This window comes from Balaenoptera musculus, chromosome 20 (genome assembly GCF_009873245.2).
Source record: "Balaenoptera musculus isolate JJ_BM4_2016_0621 chromosome 20, mBalMus1.pri.v3, whole genome shotgun sequence".
Lineage (NCBI taxonomy): Eukaryota > Metazoa > Chordata > Mammalia > Artiodactyla > Balaenopteridae > Balaenoptera > Balaenoptera musculus.
In genome coordinates, this window is record NC_045804.1 from 52608715 (window position 1) to 52635636 (window position 26922).

At 45.9% G+C, this 26922-nt stretch overlaps 1 protein-coding gene across 1 annotated transcript in view; it reads left to right on the plus strand.

Annotated features, from left to right (window-relative positions):
* The first annotated feature begins 2487 nt into the window (after window positions 1-2487).
* The window catches only part of GLP2R (glucagon like peptide 2 receptor), a 46736-nt gene continuing 22301 nt past the window's right edge, over window positions 2488-26922 (plus strand). Inside the window, exons 1-9 of the mRNA XM_036835443.1 lie at window positions 2488-2734; window positions 7972-8059; window positions 9983-10087; window positions 12628-12749; window positions 17499-17605; window positions 19598-19751; window positions 22159-22318; window positions 23356-23416; window positions 26057-26126. Coding sequence (XP_036691338.1) covers window positions 2546-2734; window positions 7972-8059; window positions 9983-10087; window positions 12628-12749; window positions 17499-17605; window positions 19598-19751; window positions 22159-22318; window positions 23356-23416; window positions 26057-26126 — 1056 coding nt within the window. The 5' untranslated portion in view covers window positions 2488-2545. The remainder of the gene's footprint in view (window positions 2735-7971; window positions 8060-9982; window positions 10088-12627; window positions 12750-17498; window positions 17606-19597; window positions 19752-22158; window positions 22319-23355; window positions 23417-26056; window positions 26127-26922) is intronic.

The window sequence follows — 26922 nt, forward strand, 5'->3', positions numbered from 1 at the left end:
GGTTTATTTAGAGGGATACACATACCGTAGGCAGAATGCGGACTTTCTCAGAAAGTGAGAGGGCCTTGGGCTGTGGGGTGGTTAGTTTTTATGGGTTGGGTAATTTCTTATGCTAATGAGTGGGAGGAATATTCTAACTATCTTGGAGAAGGGGTGGGGATTCCCCCCCCCCCGCATTGGGGCACCGCCCACTTTTTGGCTTCTTATGGTCTGCCTCGGAACTGTCATGGCGCCGGTGGGTGTGTCATTAACATGCTAATATATTACAATAAGCGTATAATAAGGCTCAAAGCTGCGGGTAGTAAAATCTTTCACCGTCTTGGTCCTAACCAGTTTTTGTCGTATGCTCCACGGCTGTGTCATTCTTTTAACAGTTGTGCCCTGCCCCCTTCCCTCCTGTCTCATTATCACTCATGCCCTTGCCCAGGGGGCACTGCAGGAGCGGTGATGCTGAGGAGACTTAAGCTGCTTCTTGGGCAGAGGACACTGATGGAACAGTGAGGGCCAGAGGAGGGTAGCAGAAGTTTCCACCTGGCATCTGGAGCACACAGGTTCTCCATCCCATGTTAGACACCTCCAAAGACCCCCGGATATAATGGAGAATATGCCAGCCTGGGCAGGTAGGAGAAAAAGGCCAGTGTCATTTGGGTCCATATTACTCTGTCTGGACTTTCCTGCTGGCAAAGACCGAGGACTGTGGTCTGTGCTGTGGGTAGCCTGTGAGCTGTGTCTCGTTTGTCCTGGTTGCCAGCCAGTCTTGTGGGAAGAGGAGTTACCTCATTTTATCACTAGATGGCATCCATCCAACAGGTTGGGAAGTCGTGTGCAGTTCCCCAACCCCTGTCCCTTCAGAAAAAGGATGTTTTTGAGAAGAAGTTCAAAGAGGTTAGACAGAATATTCTTATCAAAGAGGCACTGTCTTTGCCAGCAGGCAACTTGGAGGGTAGTCTGTAAAGTGCATTGTAGACTAGCTTTACAGCCCCACACAGGATCAGAGCTATCACGTGAGCAGTTTTCCTCCTCTTGGTCACTTCATCTCTCTCTCTGCTGTCCCAAAGAGATGAACACATGGACGCCAGAGGTCACATCATTATATGAGTCCATCTGGCGGGGGGTGGCGTCTATGTTCATTATGAGTGTTTTACTTCTGACATTTAGAGTCTTGCCACTTTATTTTATTTTATTTTTTTTAAGATTTCCAAGGATTTCCATTAAGTGACGCTCACCTGTTTTTCTCAAACTGTTCAGAATTCACTCACTTGGGTAAGTTAACCAGGTTAAGCTCCTCTGGTTCAACTTATTGGGGGGAAAAAAACCCTAAATGGAAACATGGTCTTCCTGTCTCTTGCTGACCAGCATTTCATCCAGTCAGGACATCTTCTGCTGGGACTCCAGTTCAGGAGGCTGGAAAGACTTGGAAGTAGCTGCCAGGAGCTAGACAGGGAGGGGAGGGTGAGAAGGGCCAAGCAGAGCCTCTCAGAGACACAGTGCTGAGCCTACTAGAGAAAAGGAACTCACCTAGAGGGTTAGGGTCAGATATGGCACCTTACCAAGTAGCTGTGGTCAGGTGACTGGTCAGAAAACCTGGGTATCCTGGCTCTGCCATTTACTTGCTGTGTGGCCTTGGGCAAACCACCTAACCTCTCTGAAACTCCATGTTGCAGCTGTCAAGTGGAGAAATAATCATACCCTCACAGGGTTATCGTGAGGATGAATGAAATAGGATGCCAGGCGAAAAGATGTTATATATATGAGGTGTGGTGAGGAAGTACACACACGTTAGTTGGCAATAGTGGATCATGGGTTCTGACAAAGGATCTGCCAGGTGGACTGAGCAACCTTTGCTCGCAACAAGTAGGGGCAATCCAGAGGCGTGCACATTTTTGAATTTTTAGGATGTTGTTTGGCTGTTGTGTGGCAGGAACTCGAGGTGCTGAGTGAGGTTTCGCTTCAGGCCCTGGGTCAGGAGCTGCTATCTCCTGGGCTGGGCAGCTGTCTTTCTGGAAGTCTTGGCATAAACAGGGCCCAGAGGAGACTCTGCCTTTGTGGCTGGGCTCAGCCCAACCTGGACAAACTTAAAGCCTTAGCAAGAATTGTCCCCCTCACAAAGCTGCCCACCTCAGAACTGGCTAGGGGCCCATCCTCCCTGCCACTGGTCCTCAGCAGCTGGAACCCAAGCCGGTCCCACCCTGGTCCTGTGCACAGAGCGGGGCTTAGGGGGTGGAACCCACTGACCGCTTTGCCTTTTCTCCTGGGCGGCCTCTGTCCAGGAAGTCCCAGGAGCACAGCTGACTTGGGGGAGGTCTGGGAAAAATCTCCTTGCCTTTTGGGGGGGCCGGGACGGGGGATGAGTCGTCACAGATGAGAAACTTTGGAGATTTGGTAGATGGCTCTAGACTGGGGCAGACGCTCTTGGGGCGGCGTCCAGAGGGTTTGTGCAAACATTTTTTCGCCGTAGGAAGAGGAATGCAAGAGGAGGCCGCCTGTGGTACATCTTGGACCGTTCAAGCAATGTGCCAGCACTTGTGACTGCACAGCGAGGAAGATGAGGCCGGAACCGAGCCGGGCAGGGCCCAGGAGTAGGAGAGTGGGACCCCTGCCCGGAGCCCACACACTGCCCACGGGCATCCCTGCCACCCGGGGGGCCAGGCCTCCCCCCTCCCCTGGGAAGCGGGCTCTCTGGACCCCTGCGAGGCCCTTCCTGGCCCTGCTGCTTCTGGTTTCCATCAAGCAAGTAAGAGCCGTTTGTATTATTACTGTTACTGTTATTATTATCAGTTGTATGTATTTTCTGACTGTAGAAGCACTTCAGGCCTCTTGTAGGCAATTTGGAAAATGTGAAACAGTATTAAGACAATAGCGATCAACCATAATCCAAGCATTCAGAGGTAATCACTGTTCATATTTTGGCATATGTTCCTCAAATCCTTTTTCTATGCTTTTTTTTTTTTTTTACACAGCTGGAATTAGGATGCAGAAAACATTTTGTATCCTGGTCTCCCCTTTACATCATATTATAAGCATTTTCCCATGTCAGCGTGAACATTGCAAAGAGCATTTAGAACTCCTGCATGTTTCCTCCTGTCCACTTTCATCATTCTTTCAGGTTTCAGTTATTTAAATTGAATGGGTGGATTTTTTTTCCCCTTCCTTCCTTCCTTCCTTCCTTCCATTTCTTCCTTCCTTCCTTCCTATTATACAAATACAGAATGCTCATTTTTTACAAAAATAAACTTACCGAATCCAGAGAAGCATAAATACAAACTACACATCACTGTAATACCACCATTCAGAGATCACCCTCATTCACATTTTTTTGACTTATACTTAAGACATTTTTCTACCATTTATTTACATATAGTTTTTTTTAAAACAAACATAGACTCATCCTATAAATATTTTCTTGCAATATGCTTTTTTCCTTAACAAAATACACTAATATCACAAACTAACACTTTCATGAAACAGTTACTATGCCCCAGGTCTAGTGCCAGGTCTGGGGCCCTTATTATCTCATTTCATGTTCTCAGCAACCCTGGGAGGGAGGGTCTCCTGTTAACCCCATTTTACAGATGAGAAAACTGAGTCTCAAGGAGGTTGAACTTTTTTCCTACATCAGAAAATGTAGCTCCATGGCATGATGTTTAAGGTCTTCAGGGATGTATCATAATATGTGTAACTATCTTCTTTAGTTGGGCATTCTTGGTAGCTTGTTTTATTCTTATCCAAGGAGACGAGACCTTTGCCCCTTCCCTTTTCAAGGTTCCTTTTTTATGCCGGGCCACGATGTGAAGGAAATTCAGTTCCATTCACCTGAGTAAGGAAGTGTCTTGAGAAATGCTTCTCTTCTTCCTTTGGTCCATGGACAGAGTTTGGCATCAAAAAATATAAACTCTCTAAGGCTCTTTAAGAAGTGAATGTGTGGCTCTTTCATACTTTGCTGATGAGAGTGTAAAAAGGTGAATATTTTTAAATAAAAATTATTTTTTTGGCTAGGATAGATAGTTTGGCAGTACATTGTCAAAACCTTTTAAGAATGTATAGTCTATGACCCAGAAATTCCAATTCAAAGAATTTTTCCTAAGAAAACAAAGATGTGCTCAAATTTTTAGCTGAGAATATTTTCATTACAGCATCATTTATATTACCAAACATCTAAAACAATGTAGATGTTCAATGCTAGAGGATTTAAAAAATAAATTATATCACATTCATCCATAGAAAATTATGGAGCTCTTAAAATGGTGTTTTAGAAGTGTAGTTCTTGAAATGGAAGTACAGTCACAATATATCTTCTAGTGGGAAAAAAGGCTACAAAACAGTATGATTTCCTTTTGGGTTAAAATGAAAAAGAAAAGAAAGAAGAAAGAAAAAGGATGTGAGTGCAGAGAGAAGAGCCTGGAAGGAGATGGTTATTTCTGACTAAAAAGATTAAGATTCCATCTTCTCCCCTTTTTGCTTGTCTGTTCATTTTTATTTTATTTACAGTGAAGTCTATTCCTTCAGTAACAAAGAATAATAGAAGTTTTATTTTTTTTATTATTATTTTTTTTAATTTTTATTTATTTATATTTTGTTTTTGGCTGTGTTGGGTCTCCGTTTCTGTGCGAGGGCTTTCTCTAGTTGCAGCAAGTGGGGGCCACTCTTCATCGGGGTGCACGGGCCTCTCACTATCGCGGCCTCTCTTGTTGCGGAGCACAGGCTCCAGACGCGCAGGCTCAGTAGTTGTGGCTCACGGGCCTAGTTGCTCCACGGCATGTGGGATCTTCCTAGACCAGGGCTCGAACCCGTGTCCCCTGCATTGGCAGGCAGATTCTCAACCGCTGCGCCACCAGGGAAGCCCTAGAAGTTTTATTTAAAGCAAGTCAGCAGCGGCTTTTCCCCCCTTTTCCTTACTCCCTTCTCAGCCAAGTGTGTTGTGATGCTGGTTGCCCATGCAAGGAAAAGAGGAATCGAGATCAAGCTGAACTTTTCCAGTTAGAAAACATTCACTCGTCATTACTTTATTTGGATTTGGCTGTGATTGAACTTGGATTTGCCGCCTGTGTTTTTGGTGTCGTTAGGACAAATACCTGGGAAGACAGTCTGAGTCTGTCCAGCTCTTCTAGACTGACCAGATTCAGGGCTTCTTAGGTTTTATTTTTTTCTTTCGACCATGGCTATTAGTCACGGCAAAGAGCAGGGGGATAGGAGAATGTTAGTCCTGGGACAGCTCACATATACGATTGATTTTATTATCTCTTCCTCTGCCGGGTCCTGGTGGATATAAACAGCACTTTATCCAAGAAAGGGTCTTTCTTTGGTGACATGGAGGAATGTGGAAGCTGATGATTTGGTTATCAACATCTCTGCTGAATTTGTAAAAATAATATAGTCAGTTATGGTCCCATTAGTATGTGTATTCCTTTAAACAATGTGTTCTTATGTTCCATTGTGCCTCTTGGGCCATAACTGAGAGAGAGATTATTACTGGAGATTTAAAACTCACTGGAAACTGAAACCAAGGGATAAATGCCAATTATTTCAGCATCATTATCATCATGATGACTACTTATTGGCTAATCCCATGGTTCCCAAATTGTGTGCTAAGGTGCCCCAGGGCACCGCTGTGAACTCGCAGGGGTGCTGTTAGATATTTTAGTTTTTTGAGGGAAGCAGCGCTTCATTATTATTATCCATTCCTTTGGATGATGTTGTATCTTTGCAAAGCTGGGCTTCTTTGCAGTTGCTGTGATAAAAAGCAAGCACTGCACAAAAATCAGTGTGGGACAGGAGCACAGGTGGTGATGGCCAATCTGATTCTCAGGTCTGAGACGTTTTACAATCCCCAGCAGACACTAAGTTTGTTCAGGCCTACCTACTTAATTAGTGGAACTTTAGATATTTCTTTTGGCCTGGGGATGCTGTGGGAAAATTATCGAGACACGAAAGGCACCGAGAGCTGAGAAAGTTTGGGCACCTCTTGTCCAATGATGGCCATACTAGGTCTTCTTCAGAAAGTTGGCTGTGTGATTCTCTGGAAAAATTGCAAAGGAACTACTCTCAGACCCTAATGTGAATGCCATGGGATTGGGCAGGGGGGCATGGTGGGCAGAGGAGGGAGGGGGTAGATTGGACTAATTACTCAGGAGGTGAAAACTAGCTACCTGTGGGGCTCATAGATGGTTTTTGTTTGTTTGTTTCATTCTCTGTGTGTGTGTGTGTGTGTGTGTGTGTGTGTGTGTGTGTGTCTGAATGCCTTTTGGTGGACTGTCTCCCCAATTTACAATAGCCCCACCATCACCTGTCCCACCTCATTCTTTCAGGTTACCTACCTGGCCCAGAAAAGCACTGAGTTTGTTACCCCTTGTGAGAGGAGACAAAGCCACAAAGCTGACTGATTTGCTGGGTGATCTTAGCCCAGATCACATATTTAACCCCTGCCGGGTTCATCCCAGCCCCCTCCTCGCTCCATCTCTGAGCCTCTGTTTCTTTAGCTGGAAAATGAGGGAGAAAGAGGACAGTAGCCCCTGTGCTAAGGGCTGGTGTTCAGAGATGAAGGGCCAGCTCGGCCCTCCAGGAACATACGGGGTAGTGAGCGAGATGAACGTGTGACCCGCCGATGACAGTACAAAGTGATGGGTTGTGTGTGGGGTCCCGGGGCACCGCGGAGGGTTACTAGCTCCAGGCTTCAGTGAGAGACGTGGCCAAATGGGACCAGCAGCCATGAGCTTGAGTTGAGCATTGACACATGAACAGGGAGTGAGCCGGGGGAAGCGAGTGTGGAAGGGAGTTGCTGACGGGAAGGGCAAAGATCCCAAGTCATGGGAGAGCAGGTTGGGGGTGGAGAGACTTGGGACGGGTGTGGCTGAGAAGTTCAGTCTTGAGTCAAGGGGTCCTGAGGGGAAGACTAGGCAGGGGAGCCCCCGTTCTCAGGTCAGCCCTGGGGACCAGTCCCCCTGGAACAGCATGGAGGGGGGACGTGGCACCAGTGAGGAGGTGAAGGGAATGGGAGGCCGGCTTGGAGATGAGAGAAATGCAGGAGGACAGACTCGGGTGCATAGGTGGATGTGGGGGGGGAGGGGAGGAGTGGGGGACGACTCCTGGCTTCTGGTCTGTGGCTGAGAGGACGATGATGCCAGAACTGAGCCACTAGGTAGGGGCCTGTTTGGAAGCAGAGGAAGACAGGGTGAGACTGTCACCCGACTTAGGCCAGCCGCTTGTATAATCACCTTATCTTTAGCAGACGCTGAGTCCTTTAGGGCAGAGACTGTGTCTTGCCCATCTTTGTACCCCCTCAATTCCTTCCTAATGGAAAGCCTGGCACACAGTAAGTTCTCAATTAAAATGAGTAAATTGAAGAAGGGAAAGCCCCTTTAAAACCAAAACCAATGGTTCAGCTACACAATTAGAAGTTGTTAGACAACCCAATTATCTGGAAGGCCCCCCAAATGTATGCTGTATATCCAAGGTTCTATGGGATGTTGGAAATAAAAAAGATCCCGAAGCCTCGGTACAGTAGCAGAGCATCTGTGACCCGATGTCTTCAAGTCTGGACCCACAGCCACCTGGGCGGGACAGCACAGGCCCTGCAGTTGTTCTGGCTCTTCTCTGACCACCGCTGAGCCCTCTTAGTGCACTGCCCCTCTCTTTGAGATCCACAGAGTCTTAGAAGCATGCAGCTATTCTTCTGGCTGGTTGTGAAACGTCAGGATGGGCACATTGCGTCCTCTTGAAATGTCAAGCTCACTGAAGATTTTGAAAAAAATCTTTTGTGTTTGTTTCAAACCCAATATGATTAGATTATGGAGCGCATGTAAAATGTGTATGTATCTTGAAGATAAGACTACAAGTTACCAAAGAAATTGTTTCGAGGTGCAGGCCATTGTGGACTCATCAGTGGGAAGGTTTGAGAATCATGGTGTGAGATGACGGCAAGGCCACCTCTGTGCTTGCTGCTAACTGCGGGTCACCGTGGTTTTCTCTGCTCAGGTTACGGGATCTCTCCTTGAGGAGACAACTCGGAAGTGGGCTCAGTACAAAGAGAAGTGTCTGAGAGACTTACTCAAGGAAACTTCTGGTAAGTACATGTATCAGTTATCTATGGCTGTATAACAAATAGCCCCAAAGCTTAGTGGCTTAAAACAGTAATAACAATGATTTATCATCTCTCACAGTTTCTGTGGGTCAGGAATTCAGACAGAGCACACTGAAGATGGCTTGTGTCTGCTCTACAACGTCTGGAGTTTAGCTGGAAGACTCAAAAGCCAGGGGTTGGATTCATCTGAAGCCTGGTTCACGCCCATGTGTGCTGCTTGATGCTGGGAATCAAGCTGGGGCTGTTGGCCGGAACACTTCCATGTGGTCTCTCCATATGGCCTGGGCTTCCTCACAGCATGGTGGCTGGGTTGCAAGGACAAGCATGACCAGAGGCCACGTTGCCTTTTGTGACCTTGCCTTGGAAGTCACTTCTGCCATGTTCAGTTGGGTCAGACAGTTAGAAAGGCTACCTGCCTCCATTGTAAAAGAGCATGCGAGATGGGATATATATGCGTGTGGCCATCTTTGATAAAAGCCATCTGTCACAGCACACTGACCACCTAATCACATGACGTGAGCCACTGTTGTAGATTAACCCAGGAATGTACTCTGTGTTGAGGGGGGTGTCCTTCGGTCTCCCATGGTGTTAACACTTCTCTTATCCCGGTCTACATTAGGTTTAGAGCATTCTAGCTAATATGTTAATAGTTTGGTCAGCCCACAGCCTCTCCTGCCTACATGCTGACTCTTTGGATACATCCAGATCCTTTTTTTTTTTTTTTTTCAAAGAAAAGAAAGGAATAAGGAGCCTTGGCCCACTGCCTCTGAGACTGGGGACTGTGGATGAAAGTTGCCTCCTCCTTGTTCTCCTGGCTTCTTTCAGATCGTTTCATTCAGGGACCCGGAGGTTGACAGGACAGTATAAACTCTCTCTGCCATTTCCTGACCTGAAGGCAGTCCCAGCCTCCAAGCTATGCCCTCCTCCCTCTAAATAGTCCTTCAGCCAGGTGGGCGGCCACCAAGGCTTGATTCATTGCAGGAACCACTCCCGCCTAGAGGAATATTGCTTTCTGAGGTCAAAGTAGGGCAGGTCCTCCTGATCAGGTGCCACGCTTTGGGCAGCTCAGCCAGGTGAGCACCCACACGCTGGGAGCTGACACTTGGCAACCAGGTCCATAGGGTGCCCCGAGCCAGCCCGGAACCCAGCAGATCTGTGCCTGGCTCTTCACCCTGAGTGACCCCTGAGTTCTAGCTTAATAGGGAGCCAATGGTAGGAAATGATGCTTGGTAACCAGGAGTGAGGAGCTTGCAATACGGATGTTTGGCGTCCAGCCTGAAGCCCCTCATTTGACTCTGGGGGCCCATAAGGGTGGGGCTGATGTCTGTAGCATCTCATTGCCAAGTGCCAGGGTGTAAATCATACCCTGAGTTTGAGGTGCCCAAATATTTCATAATGATCATTGGATTAATCTTCAAACAGAGAAGTCTGACCAGGTAGTGCTTGTGTCAGGTACACACGACCAAGAACCTGGATCCTGCAAATCCCCTTATATCCACTGGTCATTCTGCACATTTCATATTAAGGGTGTTCCAGGATCTAACTGGTGAAGGTTTGACAATTATTTAGTTAATTATGGGACAGAAGATGCTGGCTGAACATCCAAGTGTCCTCCTGACCCTGAGTTTCTGTGAGAGTTCAGCTCATGTAAAGTAAACCAAAATCAGTGTGACGTGCACATTGACATAAAAGGCTGGACCACCGCCAGGGGTCAAGTTGGGTAGACAGAGCCACAGTGTGGGGCTGCATGAAGCATTCCTGTCCTCTCCACGTGGCTCCTCATCCTTGACCCGTCTGGAGAGTGCGACGCCCCCTGCTGGTCCCTATGCAGCCTACACCAGCTTCTGATGCCAGGGAGGTGGGTTCTGGGCTCCATCAGTTTATTTTGTCCTCTTCTCTCTGCAGGCACAGTTTGTAACGGGACCTTTGATCAGTATGTGTGCTGGCCTCATTCCACTGCAGGAAATGTCTCTGTTCCCTGCCCTTCATACTTACCTTGGTGGCGCAAAGGTAACAAGTCTTATTTTACCAATTTCTAACACTTCCTTTATGGCTGGTCCCTCCTGGGCAGACCAGCCAAGGGGCGGTTAGGAGAAGGCTCCAACCAGGTTCTGTTCTCCAGCCCTCTTCTCCCACGAAAGGTCTCCTTCTAAGCTGTCAGTAACACATCTTCCTTTTCCTCTCTGCTTCTTCTCTTGTCTTCCTGCAAGTCTTCTGTGCCTGGAGGTTCTGTTTATGTCAGAGCCCTCTTTTCTTTGAAGAGCTGAGAGTCCAAGTCTGGCTACCACAGACTTTGCTGCAGTGAGAGTAAGACTTATCACCGTCACGGAGAGGAGAAGGAGACGCGGAGCAAGGCTGGGATGCTGACATCCGGGCAGTTCTTGCTTCTCGGATGGAGAGGAAGGCCATCAAGATGACCCTTGCAATAGCGTTGGGACGAATTGGTGCTTTTCAGCCCCGTGGGACTTGGATGGGGAATTTTACCCTTAGCTTGCCCTGAAGTGACCATTACTTAGAACCCACCTCCACCTGCCCCAGCAGCCCAGCCTCCTGGTTGTGTGATTCTGGACGGGTGGGGAGTGAAACAATTCAAATCTAAGAACAGACCGCTATTCTCAAGGAACATCAGTGATTACAAAGTTCCAGGCCAAACAAAATGAGAATGGGTTTCTTTCTTTTTTTTTTTTTTTTTGGCCACACCACGCGGCTTGCAGGATCTTAGTTCCCCGACCAGAGATCAAACCCAGGCCCTTGGCAGTGAGAGCGTGGAGTCCTAACCACTGGACCGCCAGGGAATTCCCGAGAATGGGTTTCTGAGAAGGCGAGATGGTGATATTTGGTACTTAATTTCAGCCCAAGAAATCATCACATCAGTTAAAATTTGGTTTCAATATTTTGATGCCTTCAGTGCAAAGAGAGAGAATTTCGAAGGAAGATGCATTTCTGGATGGCAGCAGTAGTGACATATTCTATAGAACTGTCATCTGGGGAAATTCAGTGGGAATCAGCCCAGAAGGCCTGAGGATGTGAAGCTGAAGGGAAGATACTAGAGAGGTTGCTGGACCAGCGGGGTCAGTTCAGTGGGGGAGGAAAGAGCTTGCTGAAGTCAGGAGCCCTAAGGGAGGGCTTTATACTCTGAGACTTTGGGAAAGTTCCCAGAGCCCTCTAAGCTGTGGTTTCCTTGTAAAGTGAAGTGAATAACAGCCGATTCTTAAGGGCATTTTGAGGCATGAATGGGAAGGCACACCTTGGGTCCACCACACAGTAGGTGCCTCGTAAGTGGGAGCTGAGGCCGAGCCCCACCAAGGTCACACCCCTTGGATTCCTTCCGGGCTTTAAGGACCCGAAAGTCTGCGACTCCTTGAGGGCACATGGAACAGATCAGCATCGCCCAGCCCTACCGTCTACCTGTTCCTTCCCAAGAGCTAAAAACACAGGTCGATTCCACTTTAAGAGAAAAAGTGATCAAAAATCCAAACTTACAAAGAAGTTGAGTTAAAGACCTTTTAAAAAGAATTTGGATTCTGGGCTCCTGAAATGTACCCAAGGGAGCGTGAGTCCCAAAAGGTGGGAAGTGACTCTTCCCCTCGACATCGTGTGCATCAAATTTTTAGAATCCAAATGGGGTGCCTGATGTCAAAGGAGGACGTGGCACGAGTGGAGGGATTTGGAGAAGAAAGGATGGAGCAGAGTTCTTGCGGATGAGATTAGAGGAAGGAGCATTAGAATATGAGAAGGGAGAGAATATACAGGCACAGACGACTGACCATGAGGCTGGGGCCTGATCGCGAAGCAAACTGCTTTATGCTACAGGCTTTAAACTCCCCTCCGTAGAGAAAGATTACGTGGAGCCAGTGAAGGTGTTAAGGCATGAGAAGGACATCGTAGGGTTTGTGGTTTGGGGAGATGACGCTGGTAGCCTGTGGTTGATGAACTGAGGGATGGAGGGGGATCGGAGAGGCGAGTTTGGAAGCTCCTGCAGTGGTCCAGAAAAAGAGAGGATGAGGATGTGGATACAGGTAGAGGCAAGAGGTTGGGAAGAAGAAGAAAGAGTAAAGAAAAATATTGGAGGTAGGATAGTCAAGACTTGTCATCAGAAGCAGGAATTGAGGGACAGAGAGGGGTAAGCCCCTGCCTAAGGCCACAGAGCTCATAGGTGGCAGAGCTGGCTCGGTCCAGCGCCCTCTCTTCTTCATGGCACACGGCCTCTTGGGCATCAGGAAGCCCCAGGTCTGCGTCTCCCAGCTGGGCCACACCTTGGAGGGCTGTCACATCTCTGAGTCACGAGGGACCGTTCCAGCTCCGGGGACTTTGGGTAAACACAGCAGACATTAACGGAACATGGTTTGTTATGAGATGTAGAGGCTTCCGTGTTTTTCTTTCCATCCTAAATAAACAGCAAGGATGCTATGAGCCCCCAGAAGGGGAAGTGAAAATTCCTTTTCCCTGGGATTTTCCACAGCTTTGCGGTGAGGATGAGGGCCTTCCCACGTGCTCGGGGAACGGGCTGCGTGTTCTGACCTTTCCCCCAGAGCTGTGTTTACTTTCAGAGAACTCAGGAAGGGCCTACAGATACTGCCTTTCTCAGGGCACTTGGCAGACGCTGGAGAACTCCACAGATATTTGGCAGGACAACTCCGAATGCGCTGAGGACCACAGCTTCAAACAAAAAGTGAGTCAGCTGGGCTCGGTGAGGACGGGCCCTGCGGCCCAAACCAACCTCTGCCGGGGTCCCTGCAACAGGGGCCACACAAAGAGCCCCCCCCCCCAGTGCGCCTGCCCCAGACTCACCTGGGAAGGTCCTCCGTCACCCAAAACAGCAACCCAGACGGCAGCCGCAGAATCCCTTCTGCTGCTGGGATGACATGTGAACCTCTCAGGGAAGGAGCCCCAGCCTCTGTGCTTGCTGTTCCTTCCGCCTGGAACACCTTCCCCGGCTCTTCTGTGGCTTCTCCTTCCCATCAGTCACATTTCAAGCTCAATGTCTCCTTCCAAGTGAAGTCTTCCAAGGCCACCCCGTGGAGAATGGTCTCCATGGTCACTTTCTACCACTCCCCCCAGCCTTTACAGCACCTGTCACTCTCTGACATTCTCTGGCATCTGCCCCCTCCTAGAATGTAGACTTGGTGGTGGCAGGAGGCAGTGTGTCCTGAGGGACACACACCTAGCATCCGGGGTACAAGCTCAAGGCCAAGGGCCTGGCAGCCCGACTTCACGTCCAGAGTCTTTGCTCCCTAGCTGTTTATACCCCACCCTTCACTGCTCTGTGCCTCTGCTTCCCCGTCCATCCCCAGCAGAGTGTATTTATTGCATGTACCGTGTGAGGGTTGAAAGAGTTGATAGACATACAGTTTTCTGGAGAGAGCCTGACCCCTTGTCGCCACGATGTAAGTAAGAGTGCTGGCTCCGTCACCAGGGTCCAGCCTGTTCGCTGGGCAGTAAATCGTCATATCATGTCTGTGGTTCCTTCCCAGTGGGAACTGGCCCATCCTTGGCTCTCTTGTCTATCACATCTTCCCATGAGGCATGAAGAACCTTCCATCAGATCCTCTACCTCCGCAGGGAATTTTTTCTCAACCTCTTTTTAACTTTATTACTTGACTTGAGTTGGCACAAGTCCGTGTTCCCTAGACCATGTGACAGGTCACACCTCTTAAAGGTATTAAAATCATACCTGTGCTTGGGTTGGATCCAGCTTATCTCAAGAATTTGTCTGACTTTTCTCACAACGCCAAACTCATGCTCACTGCATGCCGTGAACTGTGCACTTCGTATATATTTCTTATCTTCCCTCCTGGACGAAGCTGCTTGAGGACAATGACAAAGTCAGAGTTATATCAGAATACCTGCCACCCCTGGCCTAGTGCTGCTAAAGGTGCACAAAAGCCTTTACATACAGTGGGCACTTAGTAAATATTGAATGAATGGTTTCACAGATTCTGAGTCAGTGGGCGTGTGGTGGGGGTCTAGGTGTCAGTAGTGGTGGGAAAGCTCCCCAGGGGACTCTGAAGAGACTGGAAACAGAGGTGGTGACAAGGAATTCACCAGCAGGTGTGAGATGCCTGCTGCTTGCTCTGGGCTGAGGTCTGCCGACAGGGACAGCAAAGCAAGATGGGAAAACTGCACTTCCCAAGACAGGAAGTAAAGTTTTCTCTCCTTAGAGCAGTGAGGACACGGGCATTGCCTCCCCCTCTCTGCAAATGGCCATATTTCCAAGAAATCAAATACTTAAAAAAAAAGTTTCTGGCCATGTTTACCTGTGTTTCTAGTAGAGGGTTGAATTTTTGCCCAAAAAAGGCTAGTGTTAGTAAATCTATGCCCTTTGGAGTTTTGGCAAACGAGATATGTTATGTTCTTCCAACTGACAACTCACTGGGGGTCCTTATGCATGTTAACTGGTGCTTTTTTAAGGAGATTGTGGGTGTGTGTGTGTGTGTGTGTGTCTCTGTCTTTCAAAATTGTACACACTATGTCTTTTCCATCTTCACTGTGCATTCATCTTGCACTGTGGCCATAACTTTTGCAGTTTGAAGTGTGACAGCAAGACTAGCACAATTCTCTAAAATTTCACAGGTAGAAGATTGGTTCTTACTGTAGATCTTAGCAACCTCGGCATATGATTTTTTTTTTCTTTCCTTATTAAGTCGAGAACTTTCATCTTTTCAGTTAAAGGAAGCACTTCGTGGCTTCTCTTTGGCACATCCGAATTGCCAGCATCAATACTCTTCGGGGCCATTATTAAGTAAAATAAGGGTCACTTGAACACAAGCACTGCTGTACCAAGACAGTCTAGCTAATAACCAAGAGGTACTAAGTGACTAACGGGCAGGATACGCTGGACAGAGGGATGATTCATGGCTCAGGAAGGACAGAGCGGGGCGGTGTGAGATTTCACCACGCTACTCAGAATGGCGCACAATTTAAAATTCATGAGTTGTTTATTTTTGAAATTTTCCATTTAATATTCTTGGACCGAAGGTTGACAGCAGGTAACTGAAACCACAGAGAGCAAAACTGCAGGTAATGGGAAACGACTGTAAAAGAAAAAGTTGATAAATTGGACTTTATCAAAATTAAAAACTTATGCTCTTTTAAAGACACTGTTAAAACAATAAAAAGGCAAGCCACAAAATGAGAGAAAATACTGGCAAAACATGTATCTGACAGATTTATATCTAGAATATATAAAGAAGATTTACAATTCAAAATTAAGACCAACAATCCAATTTAAAAGATGGCCGAATATTTGAACAGATACTTTACTAAATAAAATATACAGATGGCAAATATGCACACGGAGTGATTCTCAAATCATCAATCATTAGAGAAGTGCAAATAAAGCCACCATAAGGTACTACTACACACCCATTAGAATGATTAAAATTTAGAAGACTGATTGTAGGAAATGGTAGTAGACCGTCAAGCAGCCAGCACTCTGGTGGGAATGTAAAGTGATACAACTTATTTAGAAAACAGTTTGGCAGTTTCTTGAGAAGTTAAAACGTACACCATGCTACCGCATCATTCTATTTCTAGATATTTATCTGAGAGAAATGAAAACCCATGTCCACGTAAAAACTTGTACAGAAATTCTCAGAGCAACTTTATATGTGAGAGCCAAACTCTGAAAACAATCCAAATGTCCATCAGTGGGTGAGTGCATAAATAAATTGCAGTGTATTCACAATGGAATACTACTCAGCAATAAAAAAGGAATAAACTATTAAATTTTAAAAAATTTTAGATTTACTCTTTATTGAGGTAATATTGGTCTGCAGCATTATTTAAGTTTCATGTAGACAACATTCTATTGCTACTTCTGTATACCCTACAGTGTGCTCACTACCAAAAATTTACTTTCCATCCACTGCCATATAGTTGATCCCCTTTACTCTTTTCACTGTCCCCCTGCCCTTCCCCCTCTGGTAACCACTACTCTGTATATATGTGTTTGTTTTTGTTTGGTTTGATCATTTATTTTGTTTTTTGTTTTTGTTCATTTTTTTATATTCCACGTATGAGTGAAATCATACAGTATTTGTCTTTCTCTGTCTGACTTATTTTACTCACCACAATACCCTCAAGTTTCATCCATGTTTTTGCAAATGGCAAGATTTCATCTTTTTTATGGCCGAGTAGTATTCTTGTATATATTTACCATATCTTCTTTAGCCACTCAACTGTTGCTGGGCACTTTGGGTGTTTCCATATCTTGGCTGTTGTAAGTAATGAACATAAGAGTGTATATATCTTTTTGAATTAGTGTTTTTGTATTCTTTGTATCAATATCAAGAAGTAGGATAGCTGGATCAAATGGTAGTTCTAGTCTTAATTTTTGGAAGGAATCTCCATACTGTTTTCCATAATGACTGCACCAGTTTGCATTCCCATCAACGGTGTAGGAGGGCTTACTTTTCTCCACATTCTCACCAACACTTGTTATTTCTTGCCTTTTTGACAATAGCCAAGGAATGAACTATTGGTACATGCTATGACATGGATGAATCTCTAATTATTCTGAGGGAAATAAGCCTGACAAAAAATAGAATATTATAAGATTCCATTTATATAACATTTTAGAAAATGCAAACTACTCTCTAAAGGCAAGGGATAGTGAGAGGGGATGAATTACAAAGGGTCACAGGAAACTTTCCGGAGGTGATGGAAATGTTCATGATCTTGAATGTGGTGATGAAATCACAGATATATTCATGTCCAAATTCACCAAGGTTTATACTTTAAATATGTGCAGCTGATTGTACCCCGATTATACTTCAGTAAAGCTGATGAAAGAGTTATGTCGAGAAGTTTAGCATAACCTAGCAGGTAATACGTATTTACTGTGGGTTCTTGTGCAAAAATTTATTCAGAAACATAATCTTGATGGCTATATGCACAGTGGATTGAGTGAGAAGATGGGATTTCCTTTGGAAAATCACACTTAATAACAGAATTGCCAGTAAACTAACCTCTGTTCACAATCAGGGTATCCTGGGACTCAGGGAAAATATTCCAGTGTTTAAGTGGGTCTTTGTTAAAGAGATCATCTATGAAAAGTTACTTTAGGAAGGAGACATCCCGATGGAAACCCGGCCCTGTCTTCCAGAGACAGGGACCCCGATGCTCTAGGGACAGCACGCTTGGGGGCAAAGAACCTGTCCTCATTCCCAAGATGTCCTCTTGTCCTGGGCATGATGCTCCTATGATATTGTGAATCTCAGTGCATCACTGCTGGGCAGTGGGACCAGCCATGGAGGTGAGACCCCCAGTGGGCTCTTCACTCATGAAGGTTCCTCGAACTCTGAGATGTGCCAGAGAGCTGTGGTGTAAACAGGTCTACTAGGGTTCGAGGCATGGAGAGGGGGTTGGACACCATAGCTGCCTGGCTTGGCGGTCACACCTGCTCTTTCTCTGCGTTCAGGTGGAACACCGCGCCTTGCTGTCGACCTTGCAGCTGTTGTACACTGTGGGGTACTCCCTCTCCATCGTCTCCCTCTTCCTGGCTCTCACCCTCCTCTTGTTTCTTCGGTGAGTGGAACTTCTGCTGTCACGTGTTCAGACAGGTACCCAGGCACGTGCTCGTTGGCTCCCTTTAGAAGGCAGGAGACTGGGCTGGATGATTTCATGGCTCCTCAGAGCTGGAAGGGATCCGAGAGATCCATCCCATTTTGTAGGCAAAGGAAAGGGATCTCAGAGGTCCAGAGAAAGACACTGAGTCACCCCAGGTCGCAAAGCACAGCTAGGACTGGAATCTGGGACTCCTAACTCTGCTTTTGCCTCTTTTGGATTAGATGACCTCTGCCCAGCCCTGGTCTAAATTCCTAGTTACACCCATTACTACCACAGCCCCTTCTCACCACAACTCTACCAGATGCATTATTTTTATGGTTGAGATTAAGAAACTTCCCCAAAACGAATTAGTGAGTGGGAGAGCTGGGGTTTTAATCCAGGGCCCTCAGACTCCAATTAGCCATCAGTCATTTGAGTGCTTCCTTGGTGCCAGGCACCGTTCTAAGCACATTACATGCATCAAGTCATTTAAGTCTCTTTCTAATCAGAATTAAGATGAACTCTAATCCTAGGAGATTAGCCTTATTATTACCCCATTTTATAAGTGAGTTAACTGAAATATGGAGAGATGACGTGACTTGCTCACAATCACACAGCTGGCAAGTGATGGAGCCAGGATCACACCGGGCGGTCCAGAGCCTGAGCATTTTCACTCCCTTCTACTGTCTTTCAGAATCCAAATCCTGAACGCATTTTACGAAATCACGTTTTTAGAAACGACCGGAGTGAGATATTTATAGACCCCTTAGGGAGCCCTCCAAGGCTGTCTCCTGGTCTTGGTCCATTCAGGAACATCACGGAGTGTAGTGTGGCAGAATGAGCATTCAACGCAGATGTGGAGACCTGGATGGGGACCCTGGAGACCTGGATGCTAATTCCAGAGCAGCTCCCACCTGGGCTCTGCGAGGCCCAGGGCTGGCCCCACCTGACCCCTCAATCCCATGGTGTTCTTGAGGTCCTAGAGCGGAGAGCAGAGTCATGACCACTTACCCCACTGGGAGAACAATGATCGAACAATAGGAGAGAATTCCGCAGCCTGTGCCCTCTGCTATCTGTGCCCTCCTCCACTCGCCTTCCCAAAGTCCCAGAACCAGGCCAGGAGAAAATAACTGCCTGGCCCTGGAGGAAGTAACTTTAGCAGAGCCTGGGTCGACCATGTGTCCATTTTGTCTCTGGCTCTGGGCCCAGTCTAGGGAGAAGGGTGCATAAATGGTAAAACACAAAGACCCGCCCAAATCTTTTTGGAAACTAAAAAAGTAATAGTAGCTCTAAAGCAAGGCAGGACTGGACGGACATATGCTGCACAGGGGCATAGGCAGGGCTCTGAGAGCACAGTGATGGAAAAGGTCCTTTCGCTAGAGAGACCGCGGATGCCGTTTTACATCAGCCGGCACAGGAGGCTCCAGCTGGGTGAGGGAGGTCACGAGAGCTGATATTTTCCAGGCACTTAAGTGCCAGGTACTGTGTGAGCACTTTTCACCCATTAACTGGTTGAATCCTCCTGCAGCCCTTTGTGGTGAGTGCCCTTGTTCTTACAGGGAGTAGAGTCTCGGAGAGCCATATATTGACCTCAGAGTTTCTGGGTCTAAATCTCAGCTCTGCCACTTGCTGCTCTGGGACTTTGGACTTAAGCTTTCTGCCTCAATTCCCCCATTTGTAATGTTGGGAGCTGTAAGGAGTAAGGATACCCATAAGTACCCACAGACAAATAGCTTGGAACATAGCCTGGCATGTTGAGCATTCTATAGATGATAGCTGTTATTCTCTCCATCTTACACATGAGGAAAATGAGGCACAGAGAGGAAAGATCCTTTACGCCAGCTATCCAGCTCTGGAGACTACACTCTGAACCTGTGCCCTTCAGTGACAGATACACAGGTTTCAGGCACACACCTGTTGGTCTGAGCCATTCTTTTCTGAGGGAAGACACTCGGTTTTCTCCTTGCACAGAAAACTCCACTGCACACGCAACTATATCCACATGAACTTGTTTGCCTCTTTCATCCTGAGAGCCCTGGCTGTGCTGGTGAAAGACGTCATCTTCTACAACTCTTACTCTAAGAGGCCCGACAGTGAGAAAGAGTGGATGTCCTACATGTCAGAGGTATGTCCTTCCTTACCGTTGGCCTCGACCTGATGCATCAATACTGGGAACTGCAAGGAGGTGAGGCTGAGGAGGAGAAGAGAGAGATAAAAGGGTGTCAGTCTCTCTGGTTAGAGATGCATCACCTAACTTTAAAAAAAAACTCAACCTCCCGAGAATGGGGCAGGTAAAGGAAATCAGTAGCGGAAAATTTCACTGAGAGGCTGCTGTATACCAAATGGGTGGAAAATTTCTTCACCTGTAGACAAAAGAAATGGACCAGATCAACCTTTTACAATGATTACTGTGTTTTACAGCAGTAAAGCATTTCTACATCTGTTGAGATGGTTTTTCCTTTATCCTGTTAATAATGAATGCAGTAACCTATCAAACTACCTTGCACTCCTGGAAGAAATCCAACTAGGTCCTGATATAGTAATCTCTCTCCCCTCCTGCTGGACTGTTTGCTAACACTGTGTTTTGTTTAGCAGTTCCTCATCTACATTCAGGAGTAATTTTCTTTTCTTGTACGGGCATACCTTGGAGATACTGTGGTTTGGTTCCGGACCACTATAGTAAAGCAAATATCTCAATAAGGCAACTCACATGAATTTTTTGGTTTCCCAGTGCATGTAAAAGTTATGCGTACACTATACTATAGTCTGTTAAGTGTGCAATAGCATTGTATCTAAAAAAATAATGTACATACCTTAATTTAAAAATACTTCATTGCTAAAAAATGCTAACCATCATCTGACAACATGGGGTTGCCACAAACCTTCAGTTTGTAAAAAACACAGTATCTGAGCAGCCCAATAAGGCAAAGTACAATATACGAGGTATGTTTGTACTGCCTTTATCAGGTTTTATCAGGTACTGCCTTTATCAGCATAAAGTTTATGCTGACTTCTCAAGACAAATTATCTCTTTCTCACTTCTCTGGAAGAATTTGTTTAAGATGGGTATTATTTCTTCCTTAAATGTTTGATAGATTACCCTAGTGAAGCCATTTGGGCCCAGAGTTTTCTTTATTGCAAGGCTTTTAATTATGGATTAATTAGGACTATTACATTGAGATTTTCTGTTTCTTCTGGTGTCAGCTGTAGTAATATGTTTTTCTAGGAATTTGTCTACTTCATCTAGCTTTTCAAATTTATTGGCATATTGTTTATATTCCCTTAAGATCTTTTTAAGGTCTGTTACATCTATTGTGGTATTCCTTTTTTCGTTCCTGATATTATTTGTACCCTCACTCTCTTTTCTCCCCCCTTGATAATCCTTGCTAAAGTTTCTCAATTTTACTGGACTTTTCAAAGAACAAACTTTTGGCATTGTTGATTCTCTTTATTTTATGTCCTCTATTTCATTGATTTCTGCTATTATCTTTATTATTTCCTCCCACATACTTTCTTTGGCTTTATTTTGCTGTTCCTTTTCTAACATTTTTGACATATTTAAGGTAAGTGACTTTCAGCCTTTTTCTTTCTTAATAAATGCATTTGAGTTTGTAAATTTCATTCTAGTTGTAAAATTCATCCTAGCTGCATGCCCCAAGTTGTTTTTTGTTTTTTTTTTTTAAATAATGGAGACATTCATTTGGATTTTCCTACAGGATGGTAGTTATTATTAGTAGCTCACACTTATGTTTTTTTTTTTAATTAATTAATTTATTTATTTATTTTTGCTGTGTTGGGTCTTCGTTTCTGTGCGAGGGCTTTCTCTAGTTGCGGCAAGTGAGGGCCACTCTTCATCGCGGTGCGCGAGCCTCTCACTATCGCGGCCTCTCTTGTTGCAGAGCACAGGCTCCAGACGCACAGGCTCAGTAGTTGTGGCTCACGGGCCCAGTTGCTCCGCAGCATGTGGGATCTTCCCAGACCAGGGCTCGAACCCGTGTCCCCTGAATTGGCAGGCGAATTCTCAACCACTGCGCCACCAGGGAAGCCCACGCCCCAAGTTTTGATATGCAGTATTCTCCATACATTCAGTTCAGGAATAATTTCTAATTTCTATTATCATTTCTTTTTTGATTCATGAATTATTTAGAAGTCTATGTCCTCACTTCTAGTCATATGAAGATTTTTAAATTATTGGTACCTTGCTTAATTGAACTGAGAAGACATACCTTTCAGTGCTTTCTTTTTTTAACTTTAAAAAAATTTTTGCAGTGCTTTCTTTATGGAAATTGCTGATGATGAATTCTCCTTGTCTTTGTCTAAAACTGTCTAGGATGTCAAGAAGCTGGGCTTTAAAACCTACATGAAGCCCCCATATTTTTATATTGTTGCCAACCTCTCTGAGATGGTCAGCAAGGGTTTGGGAGAGAGGGGAGCTCGGAGGGAGGGGCTGTGCACGTGGGGGCCCTTCTCCACCGGGGGGCCCGGATGCTGGGGGAGCCTGGACTCACCCCCACGTGCTCTGCCCCCTGCAGGCGTCCACTTCCTGCCGCTCGGCCCAAGTTCTCCTGCACTACTTCGTGGGTGCCAATTACTCCTGGCTGCTGGTTGAAGGCCTTTACCTCCACACGCTCCTGGAGCCCATCGTGCTTTCGGAAAGGCGGCTGTGGCCCAGATACCTGCTGGTGGGTTGGGGTGAGTGACCCTGAACCCCCAGCCTCTTCTCCTGGGGACCTATCAGAAAGTGGGAGCCCAATAGAGCTTTTGGTTGGAGTTAGGGACCAACGGGAGGGAGGTTTTTGGGACAGATAACCCCTCAATCACAAGAGACTCTGAAAAGAGGGCTGTGTGTGTGTGAGTGTGCACGCACTCCCATGCACACGTGTACACGCATGTAGACATAAGTGCTGTAGACCCAATGCACACGTTCGAAACTTGGGAAGGTTTTGGTAGACTCAGATGACATTCCTCCTACTCTGTCCCCAACTGTATTCATCTACTAGGGCTGCCATAACAAAATACCATAGTCTCTGTGGCTTGAAACACAGATGTTTATTTCTGGAGGCTGGGAACTGTGAGATCACAGTGCCAGGATGGTTGAGTTCTGATGAAGGTCCCCTTCCTGGCTTGCAGACAGCTGCCTTCTTGCTGTAGCCTCACATCATGGCGGGGGGAGAGAGAGCGAGAGAGAGAAAGAGAGCTCTCTGGTCTCCTCTTATATGGACACTTATCCTATCACGATGACCACCCCCTACACACACCTCATCTAAACCTAATTACCTCCAAAGGTCTCATCTCCAAATGTCATCACGTTGGGGGTTAGGGCTTCAACATATGAATTTGGAGGCGACACAAACATTCAGTCCATGTGCCAACTAAGTCTCCAAGATGAGGTCTGGAACCCCTGTTGCCGCAAACTCTTGGGGAAGTTGAGGCTGCGGCATTCAGAGGGCATAACTTTGGCCAGTGATTCACGAGGTTTGATAATTGTCTTTGGATTTACTCTAAGCTGCTCTGTGGCATGTGGCAAGTCTGTCCTCCTCTCTGCTTCCTGGTTTCTCAATCAACGGCCCTGGGCCACTGTAGGCCTCTCCAGCTCTCACTGTCCCCAGTTCTATGATGTTTGGGTTTTTATAAGTTTCAACCAGCTGTGCTTGGCCCATCAGGGTAGTGTAGGCAGTAGGCAAGTGTGGCCAGCCAGCCCTTGACTGCATTTCCGTGTTTTCTCCCAGCCTTCCCGGTGCTCTTCGTGGTACCCTGGAGCGTCGCCCGTGCTCAGCTGGAGAACACAGGGTAGGTAATTCACCTCTTTTTACATTTCCATGAGCTCGCCATTCCCAGATAGGCCCCAATATAAGGAAATATACTATTTTCCCAAAGAGAATATCCACTCCCTTCCATTTTGGCCATCTAGAATATACTTAAGTATGTAGATAAAAGAATCAAATACCTTTCTTGTAGAAACTAGTCTATTAATTTAGTTACACATGCAAATAAACACAAAATTAGCACAAATTAGTACAAAAATTGGCTGCTTAGGTTAGCAGCGACCCTGGGTATATACAAATATAGGTACAAGAATGGTTATTGCATTCACAGTGGGCGAAAAAAGGCAAAACCCAATCAAACAAAAAAAATCCCTGAACATCCATCAACAGGGGAATCATCAAACAAATTGTGGCATACCTATATAGTGGACTATTATAAAACTACTGAAAAAACAAGTTAGTTCTGTACCTTTTGGCTTTTAGGGACTAAACCTCAACAGCGTGTTGTTAAGCTTGTTGCTGCATAATGTGTGTCAGTAATTCCATTTCTTTCCCTCCAAATAGTTACCACCAAAAATCCCCTACACAGACATACCTTGGAGATATTGTGGGTTCAGTTCAGGCCACCACAATAAAGTGAATATCTCAATAAAGCGAGTCACGTGAATGTTTTGGTTTCCCAGTACATGTGAAAGCTATGTTTACACTATACCGTGTATTTGTTAAATATTTGTTAACTATTTGTTAAATAGTAAGACTTGAAAGTAGCAATTACTCCTTGATCCGTGGGCTACTGTATACTATTAAGTGTGCTGTAGCATTATGTCTTAAAAAAAATCTTGATTAAAAATACTTTATTGCTAAAAAAAATGCTAACCGTCATCTGAGGCTTCAGTGAGTCGTAATCTTTCTGCTGGTGGAGGGTCTGGATGGTTGCTGACTGATCAGAGCGGTGGTTGCTGCAGGTTGGAATGTCTGCAGCAATTTCTTAAAATAAGACAAAATGACGACGTTTGCCACATCTATTTTTCCTTTTATGAACAATTTCTCTGTAGCATGCACGCTATTTGATAGCATCTTATCCACAGAAGAACTTCTTTCAAGCTTGGAGTCAATCCTTTCAAACCCTGCTGCTGCTTTATCAACTTATTTTATGTAATCTTCTAAATCCTTTGTTGTCTTTCCAACAATCTTCACAACGTCTTTGCCAGGAGTAGATTCCATCTCAGAAAACCACTTCCTTTGCTCATCCATAAGAAGCAACTCCTCATCGGTTTAGTTTTATGATGAGAAGATGGCAGCAATTCAGTCACACCTTCAGGATCCAGTTCTAATTCTAGCTCTCTTGCTATTTCCACCACATTTGCAGTTAGTTCATCCATTGAAGTCTTGAACCCCTCAAAGTCATCCATCAAGGTTGCAATCAACTTCTTCCACAGTCCTGTTAATGTTTCTTTTTGACCTCTTCCCATGAATCTTGAATGTTCTTAATAGCGTCTAGAATGGTGAATCTTTTCCTGAAGGTTTTCAACTTACTTTACCCAGATCCATCAGAGGAGTCAACATCTACAGCAGCTATAGCCTTACAAAATGTATTTGTTAAATAGGAAGACTTGAAAGTAACAATTACTCCTTGATCCATGGGCTACAGAATGAATGTTGTGTTAGCAGGCATGAAAACAACATTAATCTCATTGTACCTCTCCATCAGAGCTCTTGGGTCACCAGTGCATTGTCAATGAGCAGTCATATTTTTGAAAGGAATCTTTTTTTTTTCTGAGCAGTTTCTCCCAACAGTGAGCTAAAAATATTCAAGAACTGTTTGCTGCAAGAACCCTAGCTTTCAGCCAATCTCGGCTTTCGACATGCCTTCCTCACTAAGCTTAATCATTTCTAACATTTGATTTAAAATGAGGGATGTGTCACTCCTCCTTTCACTTGAACACTTAGAGGCCTTTGTAGGGTTACTAATTGGCCTAATTTCAATATTTCTGTGTCTCGGGGAATTAGGGAGGCCTGAGGAGAGGGGCAGAGATAGGGGAACGGCCGGTTGGTGGAGCAGTCAGAACACACACATTTATTAAGTTCACCATCTCATATGGGCACAGATCATGGCACCCCAGAACAATTACCATAGTAACATCAAAGATCACTGATCACAGATCGCCATAACAAATATAATAACAATGAAAAGCTTTAAAATATTGCAAGAATTAACCAAAATGTGACACAGAGACACGAAGTGAGCAAATGCCTTTGGAAGAGAGTGCCTACAGACTTGCCCGACGCAGGGTTGCACAAACCTTCAATTTGTAAAAAAAAACGCAATATCTGCGAAGTGCAATAAAGTGAAGCACAGTAAAATGAGGTGTGCCTGTAGAATTAAGAATTCATGTTTGTATGAACACGGAGAAAAATGTGGAAGGATACACACCAAGCTATTAGCACGAAGACCACTTTTCTGGTTAAAAAAAAAAAAAAAGCCCACAGTATCAACCAAATAGGAAGGGATTTGGGCCCTCCCTCCCCACTCCCCCTCCCCCTCCCCCTCCCCCCTCCCAAGTGAGCCTTGAGCGTGAGCATCCTTCTTCCGAGGGCACAGGCCCTTTACCTTCAGCCTTGTCTCAAACGCAAGTCTTCTTTTACTGCTCGCTCTTTGCCATAGGTGCTGGGGAACCAACAGGAATAAGAATATCTGGTGGATCATCCGAGGACCCATGCTGCTTTGTGTAACGGTGAGGACCATCCCACCCACCCTCTTTCCTCTCTGAGCTCAGCAGCTGTGGAGGACCCTGTCCCCTCCCCTGCCGCCCACCAGATTCTCTGGCTCAGAGTGAACCTGGGCCAGATCCCTTGAGATGGAGACGCTGAGCTGTGAGTAGGATCTTTTGAACGAGAAGAAGCAAGTAAGAAACTCCTCCTCGGTGTCATGTCATGGCAGAAGTAAGTGTGCCATATTATCCCCCCTACCCCCCAAAAAGAAACTTCTCCTTGTTCTGGTTCAGTACCTAAATCCAGGCTTACACTATAAGCCTCCTTCTCTCTGGGTTTTCGAACTATGTAGAGAAACCCATAATCAGCTCAGTGACTTCATGTCAGCCGGCTGTGATGTGCACAAACCCTGGGGATGCAGGTGCTTTCGGTCATGGACGAGCCCAGGGAGAGCAAAGCTATGGGCTTGGATTTACCACCATCAGCAGGAGGGAGGGGAGACTAAGGAAGCGTCTTTTAGAGGAGGAAAGCATGCGATTGCTATTAACCCAAAGCTGTGATGGGGGTTCGAGTCAGGAGGTGATGCTGAGACCTTGTGGGAGAAGGCCCTTTATTCCTTAAGGCCCAGAATTTGGGGGGTGCAGAGGGACTGCTCAAGCCGGAGTCCTAAAGCTCCTTTAGATGGTAGCATGTGAGGAAGACATCTGCCAAAGAAGTTCGGGGGAGGGGCAGGGAGATAGCAGACAGTTGGAAGGATGAGCAAGATCCCAGAGGAGGCGGGAGGTCTTCCTGCCTGGACGCAGGGCCAGCAGCCCTGGG